The 19,239-nt window shown below is 34.3% G+C and overlaps 1 protein-coding gene and 1 long non-coding RNA gene across 5 annotated transcripts; one reads left to right on the top strand and one right to left on the bottom strand.

Annotated features, from left to right (window-relative positions):
• Positions 1 to 4,525: 4,525 nt before the first annotated feature.
• On the bottom strand, positions 4,526 to 18,004 carry LOC148269113 (uncharacterized). 4 transcript variants are annotated; one of them, XR_015818027.1, is made up of 6 exons: positions 17,671 to 18,004; positions 11,212 to 11,386; positions 8,624 to 8,735; positions 8,079 to 8,167; positions 5,424 to 5,956; positions 4,526 to 4,801 (listed from the first exon to the last, which is right to left on the bottom strand). It is a non-coding gene; the product is annotated as an uncharacterized LOC148269113 (long non-coding RNA). The 4 variants fall into 4 exon arrangements; XR_015818028.1 differs by lacking the exon at positions 8,624 to 8,735; XR_015818029.1 differs by lacking the exons at positions 4,526 to 4,801; positions 5,424 to 5,956 and adding an exon at positions 7,216 to 7,719.
• LOC110813039 (basic leucine zipper 43-like) lies at positions 14,343 to 15,312 on the top strand. Its single transcript, XM_022040029.2, has one exon. It carries the CDS (start codon positions 14,581 to 14,583, stop codon positions 15,166 to 15,168), a length of 588 nt encoding a protein of 195 aa, XP_021895721.1. The 5' UTR covers positions 14,343 to 14,580; the 3' UTR covers positions 15,169 to 15,312.
• Positions 18,005 to 19,239: the final 1,235 nt, after the last annotated feature.

The following is a 19,239-nucleotide window of genomic DNA, read 5'->3' as shown; positions in this document are numbered from 1 at the left end:
GAATTTGCTTAATCTAAATCGCAACTATTTTAGATAAGATATCTCTGGAATGGCACAAGAATATGGAATTAGTTTACTTCCGGTTGGTAAACTTTTCTCTGTTTGATCTATATTTGCAACAAGAAAATCAAAGTAGATTCTTATAGATGAAATCCAACTTACAATTGATGGGGTCAACTCCCTGTAAAATGATTATATAGATTTGATTAGCATCAACTTGTACTTGGAACTAATAAAACACTACTGTTATAGAAAAACTACAGATCTGAGTTCATTGTCCCTGTAAAGAGATACCATTTGGAGAAGTAATTATATTCAAGCCAGGAATTTAATTAATGGCACATAAGAATTTCTGTAATAATATTCAATGAAGATGGACTATCATGAAAAACCCCTTTCTTCCCCAACATAATAAAAAAAGAAAAAAAAGGAAAGGTTCTATACAAATTTGTGAAGTGAATAATTAGATGGTTGTTTAGGTGAAGTAAATTAAAAATATTCAAAAATCCGTACATGGGAAACACTATTAAGCTGTCACAAGATTTTCAATATTTGTACTTACTGGATTAGGTTGATAGATTGTGGAATTTACTTTTGTTAGTGGGTTGAGTTTTTGTCCGGATTCAAAACTTTCTTACAAGACTCCATCCATAGTCGGGCTGTATCTCTTCCTTAAACAATTAAATCATGAACACAGTGAGTTTAGTCAAAATTCTTTTCTGCAAAACTACTTTTTTTTATTATTATTATTATTATATATATTAAAAAATTATTTTATTTTAATCAATTTGGTTTATTAGAATACTCTGTTAATAGACCATGCAAAAGCTGCTTATAAATAATCAATCAATTAATTGTTTTAGTATAGTTGCTGAGCGTAGCACCAACTAGCAGCTAATTAAATATTCTCATCTTTACAGTGCTGACCTCCCCCCCCTCTGCATCTTGTCAATATTGCATTACCTTGAATTTGATGTTCCTAACTTATCTATTATAATATTAATTCTGGTTCAAAATTCTAAATTTCCCATAATAAGAATGAGCAGTTCAGTTTCAAGCTAAAATCTAATAATGAATTAAATGAGAACGGAATCTATTTGAACCAAAAAGGAAATTTGATGTTTTTGGTGTCTGAACTTAAGACCTAGCTATGGCAAGTTGCACAATATTAAATTTGTAACACCCATTAATTTTGTCATTTATTATTATTATTTTTAATTAGTTTTTGAATTTATTTTATTTAGTTTATTTTATAATTTTTGAATTTTAATTGATTTATTTAATTTAATTTAATAAGAATAAAAATAATAATAATGATAAAATTGGGTAAAAATATTATTTGGATTTAATTGAAATTGATTTTGAGAAAAAGGGGTGAAAATTAGGATTCTGTGGGTATTTTTGAAAAGAAAATCGAAAACCGGGGGGTCAAAACACAATTTAGAAAAATTGTGCCCCGTCAGTGCTACGTCAGCGGCCCAGTCAGTAGCCCTGGCCAACCAGGACCTGCCGCGTGGCAAGACCACGTCGACCTGGGAACGGGCCACGTGGGCGATCTGCGCGCGCGCGATCGGACGGCCCAGATGCGTCCCCATGCGCACGGACGGCCCAGATTAAGCGTGTGCACCGACGGCCCAGATGTAAGCGCACGGACGGCCCAGATTTAATCAAAATGGACAGCTGTGATCAAAAGGCAAAAGGGTATAAATAGAACCCCCACACCTGACCACAAAAATCCTAGCCGCCTGCCCTCGCCGGAGAAGACGAACTAGATGTCGGAGGAGTCAGCCGCCGCCACCCGCCGCCGCACCGGGGAGTTTTCCGACCACCGATCGAGGTAAATTTCATACCCCCGGCTCGTTTTTCCACGCTGAGTTCCCCTGTGGCCAAATCAGAGCCAAAATCCCGGCCAAACGGCCGGAAAAATACGGCCGAAACCCAGCGGCGCCGCCGCGTCACTCCTCGATTTTTGCCTCTGATGAGGCCCTTCCTGACCTCCGTTTGATACAATTTTTATATCACCGTGATCACAATTCTTTTCTCTACAGGTTGATCGGAGCCAAATCACCAAAACACGAACCTCGCCGGAGAGCCACCGCACTCGAGAGCACCGCCGCCAGTAAGCTTCGATTTTTCATAATTTTTTGGCTCCCCGAGGGCCCTAGGGTTGTTTTATCGCAGGGACCGATGCAAGTGTGGCCGAAAACAGCCAACCCGAGATGAATCGCCGCCGCTTGCGGCGGCGCCATCGCTGGAACACGGCGGCTCCGCCGTGCCGGAATTGCGATATTGGCCGAAAAGGGCCCTGGGTCTAATTTGGAATTTTTTGGGACACGTGCAGGTACCAGTAGTGCGTTTCAGTTCCCCGGAAAGAATTCAGAAAAAATTAGGGACAGTCTGTAGGCGCACTGTAGAGCCGTATTCGAACCCTGAAACAAGTAAGGACCCCTTACCCTATTTTCTATCACGGTATTAAAGCTAAATAAATAATTAAACTGTACTGTGTGACTTTATAAATGTATAATTGATTAAGGTTGCCAATGGAGCCCGAGTCTGATACAGTGGTGGTCTGTTATTGTTTGATTTAATTTCCAGTATTAAATGCAGCATGATGTTTGATGTAATTACGTTATGGTCTCGTATGCATGAATCATGGTTTCTTTTATTATGGTTTGTATTGTGATGAATCCGATACTGTGTTATCTTGTCTGGTGTCCATTACTGGTTTACATGTTGTGTGTGTTTGAATGGTTGAAACCAAGAAAAATGACAAAAGGTTATGTGAATTGATAAGTGGATAATGAGGACAGCCTGGCTAGATATCCTGGGAGATGGTGGACGGACCGGGTCTGTAGGGAACCCTACCGGGATTGTGGTCTCTCATACCGGACGGGGTATGGAGACCTTATATGTTTTGGCGCCCATACTGGACGGGGTATGGGGACGGCCCGTTTCACCCTCATACCGGACGGGGTATTGAGGTTTATAGTTTTGGCGCCCATACCGTACGGGGTATGGGGACGGCCCTGGAATCTGATTACAAGTGTTAAGGGTTCACGGGTAGCGGGACCCCTATGGATCCCCATGGATACTAGTAGGCTGGTAAATGAGAAAAAATATGTTGTGTAATGATTGAATTGTAAAAGGCGTGATAAGTATTATGTTATACAGTTCATATGATTTCACGATGATGATAATGTTATTGTTTTCGTATATTGTTTTATGAATTTCATCGAGGTAAGTGGATAGTAAAGGATTTTATTATTGATAAAAGAATTTGTTGTAAACTATGCTCCATTGGTCTTTTTATTTTTTCTACCCACCTTTACCCCCGTGACGGTGAGATAATGTGATGTCTTTACTGGGCTGGTGTAGCTCATTCCTTATTTAATCATTTCAGATCAGGAAGACATTGTTCCCGAGCCCGTTCCGCAGGAAGACGGCGAAGGGGACGCCTGAAGACTCCGTAGTCATATTTATAGCCTTTATTTTCAAGTTTCTCTTTTAGTTAGTTTGTTCTTTTATACATTGAGCACGTTTTTGGTTTTAGTGTAAGGGATGTTTAATCAAAATTTTTATTTCGCTTCCGCATTTAACCTTTTTAATACACATATTTTATTTCAAATTTCCGGAGCCGTTACAAAATTCGTTTCAATTTTAAATTAATCTATATATAAGTACATATATTTTAAATTAAAAGTGATTCAGACAAATTTTTGCATGTCATTGAGACTACAGTACATAAAAATATTTTTTGGTTCCTATGTTTCAAATTTACATGTGTTTATTCATATTTTTCATTCATGAAATTATACAAAAGTTGCATATTTGTAAAATAATTAAAACACAAAGTTTTCTAGAAAATGCAAAAATTATTTTTCGATTTTCCCAAACTTCATTATCACTTCTATTATTGAAGGAAGTAGGAGACTAAACAGGATTGAGAGTAAATGAGAAAAATCTTCTTCTTTTTTCACAAAATTGATAAAACCTAAACAGATCCGAGTGAATGAAAAAGAAAAATTCTCTTCATTGTTAACAAATTTATACATATCTGTGAACATAATAAAAACAAATATATATGTATATATACCATGTATCAAACGAAGCTTAAATTTTTACCAGAATGAATTTAATACTGTATTCTTCTACATTAATTTCTTGTGCTCAAAATTTTATTCTTAAAAGTGTTGATTATAAAAATTTAAACCAAAATAATCAAGCTAAGGGACACACCTGCCTACAATTGAATAAACATTTGTAGCTAAACATTACTCTTTTTTCTTTGAATCTGATAAAACAAGAAGCTAGTATTATCATGGGAGCTATTTTGGTTTCTTGAAAGGGTGGCCTGTTATTAGCCAATGAAATCATAATTATTTGGGTTTTAATTAAATAAAATTATCTGTTGACACAGAAAGGTCAATGAAAATAATCTTGGCTCCAAGAATAAGGACTCTGTTTAGTCATAAGAACATATTATATATCTAGGAGGATATATATATGTGTGTGTGCGTGTGTGTGTGTATATATATATAGAGAGAGAGAGAGATAGAGAGAGAGAGAGAGGCTAATGTGACTTGTGGCATAATAGGAGAGCCACCACTATGTTGAGAAGATGAAGTAAGAAATATTTTAATTTTTGTAGGCACCGCAAGCACACCATTATAAAGAAAATGCAAGTGGCAAAAAATATCCAAGTGTATCGAGTTATCATTCAATTACCAGGCTGGTCAATTTGCTCCATGACTTATTTAATCCACCCACTTCTGTTTTTCCCTGTTCTTCCATTTGTTTTAAGCTGTAACGATGTTAGAAATGAACTGGAATTACATCACTTGCAAAAACACAAAAAAAAATATTTAAAAATTTAGAAAATAAAATTTGTCAAGAGGAAACACAAAGGTGGTCATTTTCAGTAATGGGGTGAGAGCCCATGTGGCCAGAGAAATAAAAATGCAATCAAACAAAGCACTCAAAATCCCTCTAGAAACCCTTAGCAATATGGCTGTATTGATTGATAAGAGGTAGTCTATTTAGTAATGATGTGCAGTTTTATTTTGATACTTTTAAGTTTGATTTTTGTATATTATATTCTTAAATAGAAATTAAAATATATTGAACTAATATATATATATATATATATATATATTAAAAAAAATACGTCATTAACATTATTTAAAACAAAATATAACTTCAATATATGAATGTTAATTCAATAATATTTTTATTTTAAAAAAAAAAAGACTTGAACTTCAGTGCACGAGTTTTCACTCTGAAAATACTTTTCTTTTCATTTGTGTGGCCCTTTGTTTTAGGGTTTCTCTCTATTTAGGCACCTTAGGTATCTCTCTCTCAGGAATTATGCATAGATATTTTTAATTTCATTCAAATAGGACGTGGTGGGGCTAAAGAATTATTACCTCAATCATTCTGGGATTGAAAGAAAAAAAGTTGTTGATATCTGTCTGAAATTCTACCTGCCCTGCCCTCCTCTTATTGTTCATCCAAAATTTGGTTCCAGGCTTTAGACTCTTCGTTATTTTTGGTTAAAGCTTGTCTCCGTTACCCAAAACCTTTGGCAACTTGTCTGTTGACACCATATTTCTCAATCTTTTCTAGCATATTCATCAGAATCACAGTACCTATAGCTAGCGCATGATCACTGCCAAGGACATGTCTAAGCATTGTTTTGTTTTCTTGTTCGATTTTTCCCATGATGTTGCTGTCCACTAAACTGGTCACAGGCAGGCCTGTAACTAGCAACGGTTCAGGGAACTCTGTCTTGAAAGAAACTATCCATTACCCAATTGATCTCTATTGTGCACCATGCATGTACTTGAGACTATTCAATACATAACTATTCCTGTCTCTATACTGTATTTTTTGTGCTGCTGCTCCTCCTGCTTCAGTGCTCCATTTATATATTTCTGATGTCTGTTTCTTGACTAGATGTCTGAACAAAAATGACATGAAATTTGGCTTCTGTCAAATTAACTATAAAAATGATTGAACAAGAAGTTAAACTCTTTTGTCAATCCCAGATCAACAGCAACTCCTCTGTCTATATTATTGTTATATAATTATGTTCCCAACTTGATATCAGAAAATATATATTTTTATATATAATAAGAAATGAATTTTAAGTGCAGCATGAGAGGAAATGTTGGTGAATGATAATTGGAATTTAAGCAATTTAGTGAGTTTGATCAAATATTAATGTATTGGAGCATCCATATTAAATATAACAAGCAGCAATATGGTAAGAAAGACAAGCAACAAGTGGTTGACTACTGTCTACACTAAAGGGTGCACATCAGAACATATATATACACACCATAATATTAAAGAGTAGGGAATATTTGTTCATCATTGTACCAGATACTTGCAGAATTCAGATCACCAAAATGAATTACAGATAATCACCTGCAAATATGTAGTACTACCACTCACATAAGAGAATAACCTTAATTATAGCTCATTAAAAAGTACAATTAACCAAATCATACAGTGTAAATATTAAATTTTGAGCCTAAAACTCAACCAGCCAACTAAAGAACAGCACAAAATCCTAGTATCCGGTTGCTATAGCTGTTGGCATTAAATCTTAAAAGGAAAATACCTTAGACTCCAATATCATTGAATTCTTGGGTGTAAAAAGCTTGACAAAGTTGGTCTCTTTTAGTCCAAATTTGGAGAACAAATAAAAAGTTTTTCTGGAATTCATTTAAAAATTTATATTTAGTTTTGCTTTAGCATGAAAATTTATAGGTCTTCAAGGTGCAAAATAGACAAAGGACTCGTAGGATGTCATAGTTATATCCAACGGATCCCTCCAGTGATCAAGTTAATAATGATGATAAAGGAAAAACAAGAATAATTCAAAAATTTTTAGGAAAAGTTAATCAGGTAAGATGTTTTTTTATTGATTTGATTGAGTATTTGCAGAGATTCATTCTCAAGATGTGTTCTGATAAGTTAATAATTTATTATTAATTTAGATAATTTCTTATTTATTGTCAGAACTCTTTAAAAAATTTATTTTAATTTTATATTAAAACATCATAAAAGGTCATATACCATTTAATATGACGTAATATTTGTTATTACTAGTTTTTTATTATAACAATTGGTATGGATGTGAAGGGAAAGTAAGGATAACTCAAAAGTTGGTATTGGTAGTGGAGGAAAAATAAGGATACCTCAGCTAAAGAAAGCTAGGCACAAAGAATGTTACTCTGACTTCATTCAATGAGGTTGGGACACAGTCAGTAATACTTGCTTATTCATGTGGCTTCTTGTCGAGTGTCATGGCTCCTGAAAGGAGTTTATCTTGATGTAATATTAGGACATCATGGCATATTATAATTTTAAGGATTTTATTCGATATAACAAAACATTTTTGTTTACCAGCTTCTCGCCATGATAGTACAGAGGGATGTCAGGTAGTGGGTGTTTCAGGACAAGAATTCCCTAAGTTCAGACCAACTTCTCAGGATCACGCCTTGAGTCAATGGTGGTGACTTGTTTTTGGATTAAAGCAGTCCAAGGTAAGGAGTCTGTGAATGGGTTGGCTTGGGCCAGAAAGGAGGTTGAGCGGGTGCACCGCGATCTATCTGGGGGCTATGGATGGTAGTAACCTTCCAAGACTTTCTGCTTTCTTCAGGGGTGGAGAGCAATATTCCCATCGATTTTTTTTTTTTTGGAAAAATAATACTCCTGTCAAATTTAACACTAGAAAATGGTAAATCTTATCTAAAATAATAGAACACTGGACTCTTAGAAAATTTTATGCTGAATTAAGACAATGTTTCTCAGTTTATTAATTCAATAAAATTTAAAATATTATATTTTTTATTTTAAGATTTTTGAATATCAATATTTATTGTTTTAATAAAATTTGTTTTTTTTTTCTTTTTTCTAATATGAATTTCTAAATAAATTCAATAAAAAAATGCTGGTTTATTACGAACAATAGCCTCAGGAATATATTTTTTAATTATTTGATGCCTACAAGATGGAACATACAGTATCTAAGTAACATATCATATGATGATCATATTGATGGAAACAATTACCAATGAGCGAAGGCGAGTGTTGTTACTTGTTACTGAGTGGTTCGAAGGCCAAACACATGGCAAGAAGATGTAGAGAAATGAAATGTTACCTGCAGGATATCCAAGTCCTCCAATGAGATCATTACAACCCAACAACACAAAATAACGATAACGACAAGAAGAATTTGCTGACGAAGTTTCTCTGCAGAGACCGCAAATAATAAAAAGAGAAGAAAAGCAAATGACAAATTTTATTAAAAAAATAAGCAAAGACACCTTCATTATCCACATTTCTTAGTGGGTCAAGAACTTAACACAAGTACGTAAGCACATGGATTAATAGTATATATTTAATTAGTATTGTATTATATGTCTATATGTATGTGTGTATATATATATATATATCTATATGCGTGGAAGAGTTAAAAATTTAAAAGTCTTATTCAAGAACGCACCACCATCCTCACCACTAATTAGTAAATGTAATTGTCATCAAAGATGAAAATCTTATTAAATCATTACAATGTAATTAATTAAGAATATGATATTATGTATATATAACCTACCAAATTACGGATAAACAGAAGTGGACAACAGAAAGAAAAGGAATAAATGTTGAAGAAGGTGTTAGCTGATGATGGGCTTATCCTCTACCCACCAATCTCTGCACTTCATTACCTGATTAATTATAAATAAAATTATTATAAAGGAAATATGGGTTTCTTAGTGGAGAAGATGTTTTGAAATACGTACTCTATGTGTGTGTGTGTGTGTATATATATATATATTATATTGTGTACATGCTTGTGATCATGCTCCAAAGTGTCACATAACCATATACCGATCGCCATGCCAATTTTAAATTTGTTTAAATAAACAAATAATAAGGATTCATTCTCTACATATTTGCAGAAGTCTGTCATGATCAAAACTCCCTATCTCCAAACACAATCGAAATAATTTAAAGAAGTGAGGCCAGTTAAGATAAAATCTTTTACCATCTCTAGAAAAAGGTATCTGAAACTAATTCTTTATTTTTTCCCTTAAGAGATTTATCAAGTCATTGATCTCTAACAAAAAATATTTTCTCCACTCCAATATTTTCTAATCTGAAAACAAATAAAATTCTGATTGGTTATAAAATAATTCATGTTGGTGTAGTATGAAAATCCCTAAGTTTCTAACTACAAGGCTAGATAAAGAATTAACAATAGTTGGAAGTGTCTTCCATGTGAATTCTCAATCAATCAAATTAATAATCGCAAAGACGATAAAATAAATAATAGTTTGGAGTATTTTAGATAATAAAAAATTACATTCTTTACAATTAGTAGGGTATTCTTAGAAATTTAATTATACGGTTTACATAATAACTTATGAGTGATTTTCACTACTTTGGGTAGCATATTTCGATTGATAAGATACTAAAGAAGGGATTGCCTCTATATGACATTTGAATTTAACAAGACATTTTATGTTTAAAGATACTTGATTCATCAATCGTTTTGCTTTAACGGCTACTACCCACCCATAACCGTATTTAAAAACTTAAAAGATTGGAGCTTTCTCATATTCAACCTAATTTTTTTTCCAAAAATTGAACTTCCGGATAGTAATAATATGTTGTCCGGGACATTATATTCTAAAGAATAAAGAATTATTCATATTACAAATTTAACTAGAAAGAGTTTTGAGATTCCGATACAGATAACAAACATAAAAAATTAAATATAAAAAACAATAGCTCTTCCACATATCATATTCTATTTATTATTTAATTCAAACAAACACAATATTATGACATTGTTAAATATTAGGAGATGTTTCAGGTAGATGAAACTATTCACTAAAATGATCCAACTCTGTAATTATTAATTGCATCTGTCATAATTTTGGGCAAGGACTGACCAAAAGAAAATTAAAAAGAAAAAAAATAAACTTGATGGCTCGTTTGTCACCACATCAACCATTATTCAACAAAAAATTGTCATAGGTTGCCTTAGTGGGGTGCACAATTGGGTACAAGTGACACTACCCCCAAATCTGCAAATTAACCCCCTCAGGGGTATGGCCACCTGAAAAATAAAAGAAAAAAATTCCCATACCATAAAAAAAATATTTAAAAAAAAAAATCTAAAATAGAGAGAGAGGCCTAGGGTTTTTCTTTTCGCATGAGTTGACAGGCTGAGCAATAGGAAGAGGTGGTGGTGCACTAAGCACCCACGCGCGCTGGTTAGCGCAGGGCCCACAAGAGGACACTATCATGCGCCCACCCCACATGTGTGTGTATGTTTGTGTGTGTGTGCCTACTTCTCCACGAAAATTATTGCTGTAATAATTTTGGTGTGTATTTTAAGGGTTTGTCTTTGGTCACTTTGATACCATAAAAAGTTGGGGGCGGTTAAATCAAGTACCCTTCCGTGCATGACTCAAACCGTTATTCTAGGGCAATGTTCCTTGTTTACCCTCCTTTTTACTATTTTGCCACCGCCCTTCCCTTGGATTTTAGTGGTCATCAGTCCAAAAGAAGAGGTATAATGGGAATACCATACAGATTTGGAGAATTATTTTTGTGAAGTAGATAAGATTTGTAAGCTTTAGCTTGGTGATGGGGAGGGAAGAAGATGGTTTAATCATTGCTCCTCATCACTCATGCCATGTTTATATGAGAACATAAACGGACTGGATATGTTTAGAATTTCCTGATAATTCTTTTTCTTCTTTCTCTTCATAGGTAATTTGATTACTTGAGCATGTATTATACTTGTATGATATACTGTGAATTTACCTTGTATTTTTTTTTTTTCCAGAAAATATTGTATATATAGATGGTGTATGTATAATACTAATGGTTTAACTATATTATTTCCTTGAAAAAGAAACATTGCGATCTAATTGTATAAACAATGAACTCTGCCTACATATGAACAAAGAAATCTGGCCCACCATTTACCAGAAAACTACTACAACGAAAAAGTTGGTCATTTGAGTTTTGGTTATCTTGTCGTTTACGAAGGATAAAATTACTTTTTATTTTTTTAAAAGGAACCAAAGTTACTTTTATCTATAGGAGTCAAGAGACATTAGATTTAATGAATAATGAAAAGTTAAACTCTCCCTTTTAACTCTTTAAAAGTTAGAAAAGAACTCTTACCAAAGAAGCAGCATCAAGTGGAAGAGTATCTTCAAGTGGTAAAAAGTCTGGAGAATCTCACAAGTCTAAAATCCAAAGTTTAAGCCGTGGTAATATTACACTTGTTCCTCAGATGGTCTCACGTACGATAAGATTTAAGTGGACAAAGAAACAATCACCTGGCAAACAAATGATTCTTGAGAGAGAAAAAAATTAATTATTAGTATCTAGAAAAATAACTAATTTCAAACAATTTTATTGCATACACTAAACATAAAATCAATCGAAAAACTAATTTTCAATTATTATATGGTTTATAATTTCCAAAGCATTCAGGATTAATTTACTTGTAAGAAAGCAGATCCTGATTCAAATCCTTTAAATTCAGTAACAGCACCTAGAATAGAAGAAAGTGCAGTGGGATCCAAAAGAAAATATGTCCCCGTAGCTTTTCTGCAAGGGGGAAAAATATGAAAAAGGAAAGGTAAAGGGGGGGGGACAATGGTGCTTGCATTTGTTGCTGCTACTGCCAAAGTGTCACAGTTGATGATAAGAAAACAAAAGTGTAATTCTTTTTTTTTTTGGGAAGGAGAAAAGGTTAATACATATTGAGGTAAGGCAATACAACCCAGTGATCTTTTGGAATTGCATATGCAAAGCAACTTTTATGGGCTTGACGGCAAGTTTCAGGGATGCCAACTAGGAAATTCACCAATAAATAAGCGTTTATAAGAGCAGACCAAGCAGTTGAATTAACCATTCAGGTGTTTCACTTTTATCGTGGTTTTTCCTATCAGCACTAACCAGCAAGGTGGAAGATAAATGTGTATTATATAGGGGTTACCACTCGTATGATATTCATATAAAGCAAAGAAGCACTAGAATGTAAAATCTGGAATACGAAGAAATAGATTTTGGTTATATTTTCTTCTCTGCTCTTTTCATTTTCCCACCAAACAACAGAGGGGAAGAAAAAGAAAAGGAAAGCATGCAAATGAAGTTGCTGTAGTCAACTCCTGCCTATGAACTAAAGAGGAAAAAAAAAAATCAGTCTGCCAAGCTATGCAACATTGACAAGCCCAATTGCTATCCACCTGTACAGTGTGTGTACATTACAAGTACAATGGACAACAAAAGGCATACTAAGTTCTCGGGTACTCATCCAGATTTATACACTTAAAATAAATATTTCAGAGGAGAAAAAGAAAAATATTGAATCAGATATGAGAAATAGTAAAAGCAAATAACCAAAATAAAGAAAAAGAGAGAAAACTAAAAGAAAGAAAGAAAGAAAACATCAAGACAAGAAAAGAAAGAGGAGTCTATATCTGTCTAATGATATTGTTGACCATGTAGTCCACTCAAACCTGACCAGAAAAAAAGTGCATGGTAGAGGCATTTGCATCCTCAAGATTTTGGTTGTGGATGCATTAGGAAAGCCTTTTATTTAGTGGAAGATTGCATTTCAAAGTACATCTACTCCCTATCCCCCACCATAACATGAATTCCCAGGTTTTATACTTCTATCAAGTTGAGTGCTTCTTATTTATGTTTACTGTACAACTTTGATCCAACTTGACTTCTAACCTCAAAATTTTTGACAGGCTACTCTTATTATGCTCATATCAAGTGGGCAAGATACATCAACATAATATCCCCGCATTTCATGTCGATAGTACAAGAAGGAAGATTTAGATAATTGTGATCTAGAAATCTAGACAGTAGATGCGCTCATGGTTTCACAAATGATACAAAAGTTTACCTAGCATGTTGAGTGTTGAATTTCAGTAGGGTAATTATGAGAATGCAAGATCTTTGGTTCTCTTTTGAACAGTTAGGCATTAGTATTTAGCTGCTTTACTAGGTTCCTTGAGGACCTATTTAAACAGGAATTGCTAAATATAGTCAAGAAACATTTCTCACTTGACTAAAAAGAAAAGGAAAAAAAATGGAACTGAGAACTATTCTTTCATTTTTTTTGTTGAAAAAAAAAAAATCATGTCTTGGATTCTGCTTCTAAAGCTCTAAGTTTGCACCTAATCTTCTTATGATGTCAGCATTTGTCGTACTAAACCTCAATAAATTATAATTTTCTAAAAGAAAGTGGCAATAATTACCACTGGCCTTTTCTAATAAATGTATATTTAATCTTGGACCACAAGAATGCAGCATTTTAAATTTGCCTAGCTTTTTTCAGTAGTGTTTTCATATCTAATCTAGTTCAACAGAGAGAAATCCATAAATTATGCCTCTCTTTTGTGTCCCATGAAGATAAGCATTCAAAATGCATCTTCACAATTATTATAATATTGAGAATTAAAGAGTATTCTACTTGGTGTTGATCTTTCTCTTTTCTCTGCATCAATAATGGATCGTTTTCCATACGATGCCACAACAAATTTCACAATTCTTCATGGATGATCACTTCATGTTAGCTCGAGAGTGATTCACTTTATCCATAAAATGATATGGGAAATAAAAATTCCTCCAGAAAGTTAGTACAATTGTGATTCATAAGTACATAAAATTTCTAACCAAGCTGCTTACAGGAAAATCTGCTAATTAAGCTGCTCTTGCAAGATATTCCTAACTATATACATCTTTCAATACGAAGACACTGCATAGAGGATAACAGATAAGCATACCAGATCAAGAACTTGTATCTCTGAAATCCTAAAACCTACTCAGGGTTACAAACTCGTTCATAGATAGTTTGTAAAGAGTCTCCACCAAAGTGGTGGTTGAGTTATCAACTCTTTGAATGATCTGCTTAACTATGGATATAGAAAAGGCCTGCCCTTGCCCTCCTCTAATTCCTATTGGCTTGATCAAATTTCAGAAAAATTTGACAGACTTAGCTTAGCAATAAAACACCTCTACTTTCAAGATTGACTTCTTGAACACCCATTTCTCTCTTTTGCTTTACTTTAACTAAAATATTTCCCCATTAAAATAATTATACTCCCCATGATACAAACTGCAGCTTTCTCTCTGATGTAAGCATAATATGATTTCAAAATGATTATCCACAATAGATTTTGCAATCCTCAGGATGTATGTGCATAACTGCATGTGACCATGCATGTCATTAGCCATTGAATGGCCACATACATGTGAACAAGCACCATGAATTGTACATTTTCTGAATACATGAACATCATGCCACTAAAAGACATAAACATGATCTGCATGATAATCCAATGGCATAAGCATTCAGCAAATTTCCTACTGCTACTCCAATTTGCCAAATAGTGGGCCCAACTCAAACTTTTCCTAGTCTATAAATTACCTTGACTCCTCAGGCCTTCATCCCCCTTCTAACATTAACTTAACCTACAGCACCTCCCCTCCTAGCCTTAAGTCCTGGCAAATATTTGCTTGGTTCAAGCCATGCAGCCTGGGGAGGTTTCAGGAATCCATTATCTAGTTTCTTCAAACCCATCTCCATATTCAGCTCATTTTAGCATGACCCAGAATAGCCCGGCATTTCAATTAAACCAATTTTCAAATCCATTATATAGCTTTCAAATTCCTTCTCATACTCAAGATTTGAATACACAGTCATCGTGTTTTAGTAGTAATTCAACTTCCGACGAAGCAGAGGAGAAACAGTTAAGTCTCATCAACGAGAGAAAGCAAAGAAGAATGATTTCTAATAGAGAGTCTGCACGTCGATCACGTATGCGCAAGCAAAGACACCTGGATGAACTCTGGTCGCAGGTGGTTTGGCTCCGGAATGAGAACCACCAACTCATAGACAAGCTGAGCCATGTTTCAGAATGCCATGATCGGGTTCTTCAAGAGAATGCTCAGCTTAAAGAAGAAGCCTCAGAACTCCGCCAAATGCTCACTGATATGCAGTTGAGTAGCCCTTACTCTACCTTCAGAGACCTGGACGACGTCCCCTGCAACACAGCTTACCTTAAAGCTGAGTCCTCAAACCAGTCCATCACAGGTTCTATGGATTTGCTAGGCTAAGACAAAGCAGTGTGTTATTTTCTATCTGGTTTCCATATTTTGTTCTTTTTCTTCACTGTGGAAGACAACCAGGCCTTGTCAAGCTTTATGTTGTATGAGATCAAAGAGAGATGGCAAATAACATGTTTCGAACATTTATTATTCTCCCTCTGCATCCCCTTGAAAGATCTCTCTGAAGTTCTTGGACTATTTCTCATTGTAATAACTGCTAATAATATAAAACTTACGTCTTCCTGTGAAAAACATTAATCACTCTTACAATAAAATATCATAACATTCTAATGGAATAACCTGCTGGAGTTGCACCTTAAACTTCATCTTGATCCATTACCAGGCATCAACTTTGAGAAAACTTGATTATGGGCCATCATCTGAGAGCTGGACCAGAAAGAGAGGAAAACAGCAATAACAATAAATACATCCAATTGGAACAAAATTCTGTGTTACTGTATAACATGAAAGTACCAACTCAGTCAGGTGGATTAGAACAGAGCGAGAATGAATGGCATTAGGTGGCGCAGGTTGAATATATGACAGAAGCAAATTTTGGTGGGGTGGGTACCTTTCATAATACAGGGGCTACTATATAAAGAAAAATATATGGAACAGCCATCCACTATCCCAAGTACTATTCCTAGCTTTTTAGCTGCCTTACTGAATTCAATTGCAATGCATTTTTCTTCGATGGCCTGGTTAGAAGACAACAAACGAAATGCTTTCATTTTAGCTCATAAACCAGATCTCATCTCCCCTGCAATTTGCTACTTCCGCAAGAAGACCTGCAAAGATCAAAGGATACAGCACTTCTTTTTCACTATGTACAATCACTGTTTTCCTAGTGTTTTCAAATCATCACCCACAAAAAGATTTTTCTAATCTTGTGTAGAAACATATTGCATCCATATGGACTTCTTCAGAGTTTGTGATTTAGACTATGAAACCCTTGTGTATTTGAATCTAGATCCAACTCAAGCACAATGCCAATGAGTCAAACAAAGTTACCAAACACCCACCTGTCAAGCATTTTGTGGGTTACAAGTCAAGCCTTAAAACTTTGGGAGTCACAGCTCAATTTTATTGTAGAAATCCATTTTCCAGTAATCAATATCCTAATGTCCATATATTTGCTTCTCCTTCCCTCTTTTCTCTCTCCTACTTTATTGATCTTGGATTTATAAACAAATAGTTTATAAAGAGAAGAAAGAATAATAGAAAATAATAAAAACAAGATTAGAAACTGAAAATTACACCCTTAAAATCCATAAAACTGGATGAGGTAGATTAATTCTAATATAAAAAATTGAGTGATTTGTGTCAAGAAAAGTGAGTGTTCAATTTATGGAGCAAAATTCTTATAACCACAATAATCTTCTATTCAATTCCTTCCAGATCTATCATACGAAAGCATTCTAGATTCACTAACTCTAGATGAAGCAAACAAGGCAAAATGAAAACTTTACACCAATGCTAAGGAAATCAGATTTTATTTTGATGTTTTCTAGAGAGTAAATTTCATCATCTCCAAGTCATTTCCTCGATTGATTTTTAATTGAATGGCTAGTTTTTTAATGTCATCTAGCATATGGTTTCTATTTTAAAAAAAAAAAATTGGAGAAGGGGCATACTAGCAGCAAATCCCTTTTTGGGTTATCTATCCCTTGTTTCTGGTTAAGGCAAGAGAAGAAACTCATCATCACTTCTAAGAAGAATCTATGTTTCAGTATTTATCCATCAGCCACAATAATTAACGGCCTGAGAATTGAACACTTTCATGTTTTCATCCAACTTGTCTTCCTAATGATCTTACCATGAGAGAGGATATCAGGTACAGAGGACTAAATCCCCATTTCAAGCATCATCCAAAAAGGAGCTCTTATGCTAGATCCTATTGCAATCTTATATCCCCCGTGGAAGAAAGAAACCATTGAATCTCCATGAGCAACAAGCCAGCAAAATGGGATCAACATCTTCCCCTAGATCATAGCACCATATAAACCCCTTTCAAAAGCTATAAAAAATGGAAAAACTCAGGAAATGTGGACGCCAATTGCAAAACTTATGGTAAGAGCACCAACTTGAATCAGCTGCTATCAATCTGCATTTACCAATAACAGCATAAACTCCTCTAACTCAGATACATGTATTAATCCAAAATTTCAAACCGCGATGCTTTCTTAATTTTTTTAATTCGTAAACATTTCTTGACAAAAATCAGCGAAACAGCCTGTACTCCCATTTCGTCGACCTTCATGATCACTGGTGTTCACCTTTCGGCCAATTAAAGGTGTACAAAAAAATGATATAGGATTACTAACGTTCCACTCCTCTTCATTTAGCCAAGCATTGAATTATCAGAATTCCCTAAAATAGCTTGATTGCAATTAGTTTGAGAATGTCATGGAAAACAACTAACAGAGCTTCAAGATATAGTATAATCTACTATGTGGAAGTAAAATATATAGAAGTAGGTACAACAATGCAAGTAAAGTCATAGATGTGTACCTGAGACCGTGAGGCGGGAAGAGAATGCACGATGAAAGGTCTGTGTTTGGTCTTGGAGAAATTTCGATAAAAAGGAAAGGAAAAGAAAATCTTCTTTTCACTTCCCTCGTCTTTCCCGCGAAAGCTAAGGATGCAAACCCTAAGCCTAAACCGTTATTCTGAGAGGGAAACAAGAGACAGAACGACAGATGGAGGGAAAGCAGTCGATGGGTAATTTTCGAATCTTGAAACGACGACGTAGGGATAGCCCAAAACCGTTTAATGGCCGTTTTCCATGTTTTTAGTAGTTTATTACGAAATCGGACGGACTGTCATGAATTTATGAGGTTTTGGAATTTCCAAGCTTATAACTTCATCATCTGTAAGCTATTGGCTCTTGGGAATAATTTTATACAACAGATTATTAAAAAAAGGGACCAAAAAAAGGAATAGCCAAGTATATTTATTTTTACATGAGCATTTACTATATTTTATACATAATACAACAATTTATTTCAATCTATTTAGTCTAATTTTAGTAAAATATTTAGGATATTTTACTTTATAGTAATTATTAAGATTTTGTAACGGTTCATAACTTTAAAAAAAATAAAGACATTAATTGAATGCGGAAGCGGAATAATACAGTTAGGGTTTATATTTCTTACACTATAATTTAAAATACTCAATAGAATTACGAGAATGTCTTTTATAAAAAAACAAACAGAAATCAAATAAATAAACGAAAAGTAAACAATTAAGCATCATAGGACGACTTTCATTAGCTTTTGAAAGAGTTCGGGCGGTGAACTATTCACAATTCCCTTATTGATCGGATCTAAATCTTGGTCATTTTGATCTAAAATAGTTATGAAATGCTGAGCTACACTATCCCAGTAAGAATATCACACTAATCACCGATACAGAAACTGAATGTTAGTAAAAATCATAAAAACAACCAATTGAACTCTTAATTTAAGTAAATTCATTTATCATGAGTAAAACCATTTATTGCATACTTATCATTGAAAGATTTTCAAAACCGACTTATAGAGACAATAGCTCAACATCAGAATCTCATATTTAAGTAAACAAGAATAACAATTTTTCTTTTTTATTTATCTACTAGTATCCATTGGGGTCCATAAGGATGTCCCACTACGCGTGAACCAACATCCAACTTTGTCAACTAACCGGCCGTCCCATACCCCGTCCGGTATGAGTGCCAAAAACACTATCCCTCAATACCCCGTCTGATATGAAGGTGAAACAGGCTGTCTCCATACCTCATCCGGTATGAGCGCCAAAAATACCAATCCTCGATACCCCGTCCAGTATGAGGCGACGTTTACGGTAGAGTTCCCTATGTACCTTGTTTGTCCACCATCTCCCAGAATATCCAGTAAGGCTACCATTCATTCATTCACTTAACCAATCAATTTTCTGTTTACATTTAATTTTTAGTTTCACAATTTAACCGTAAATCAACTCAAGACAAAAAAATACATGCATCAAGGAAATACAATTGAGTCATTTTACCAATCTTAATATATTATTATGCATTTAAAGCTGTAAAATCAAACAATCGGT

This window comes from Carica papaya, chromosome 1 (genome assembly GCF_054855325.1).
Source record: "Carica papaya isolate Zhongbai chromosome 1, ASM5485532v1, whole genome shotgun sequence".
Taxonomy (NCBI): domain Eukaryota; kingdom Viridiplantae; phylum Streptophyta; class Magnoliopsida; order Brassicales; family Caricaceae; genus Carica; species Carica papaya.
Note: the sequence above shows the minus strand (reverse complement) of the source record. Positions and strands in the feature narration are given on the sequence as shown.

Bases quoted from the DNA above. Each gene is read 5' to 3' on its own strand.
- LOC110813039 (XM_022040029.2), top strand. From the start codon at position 14,581: ATGCAGCCTGGGGAGGTTTCAGGAATCCATTATCTAGTTTCTTCAAAC.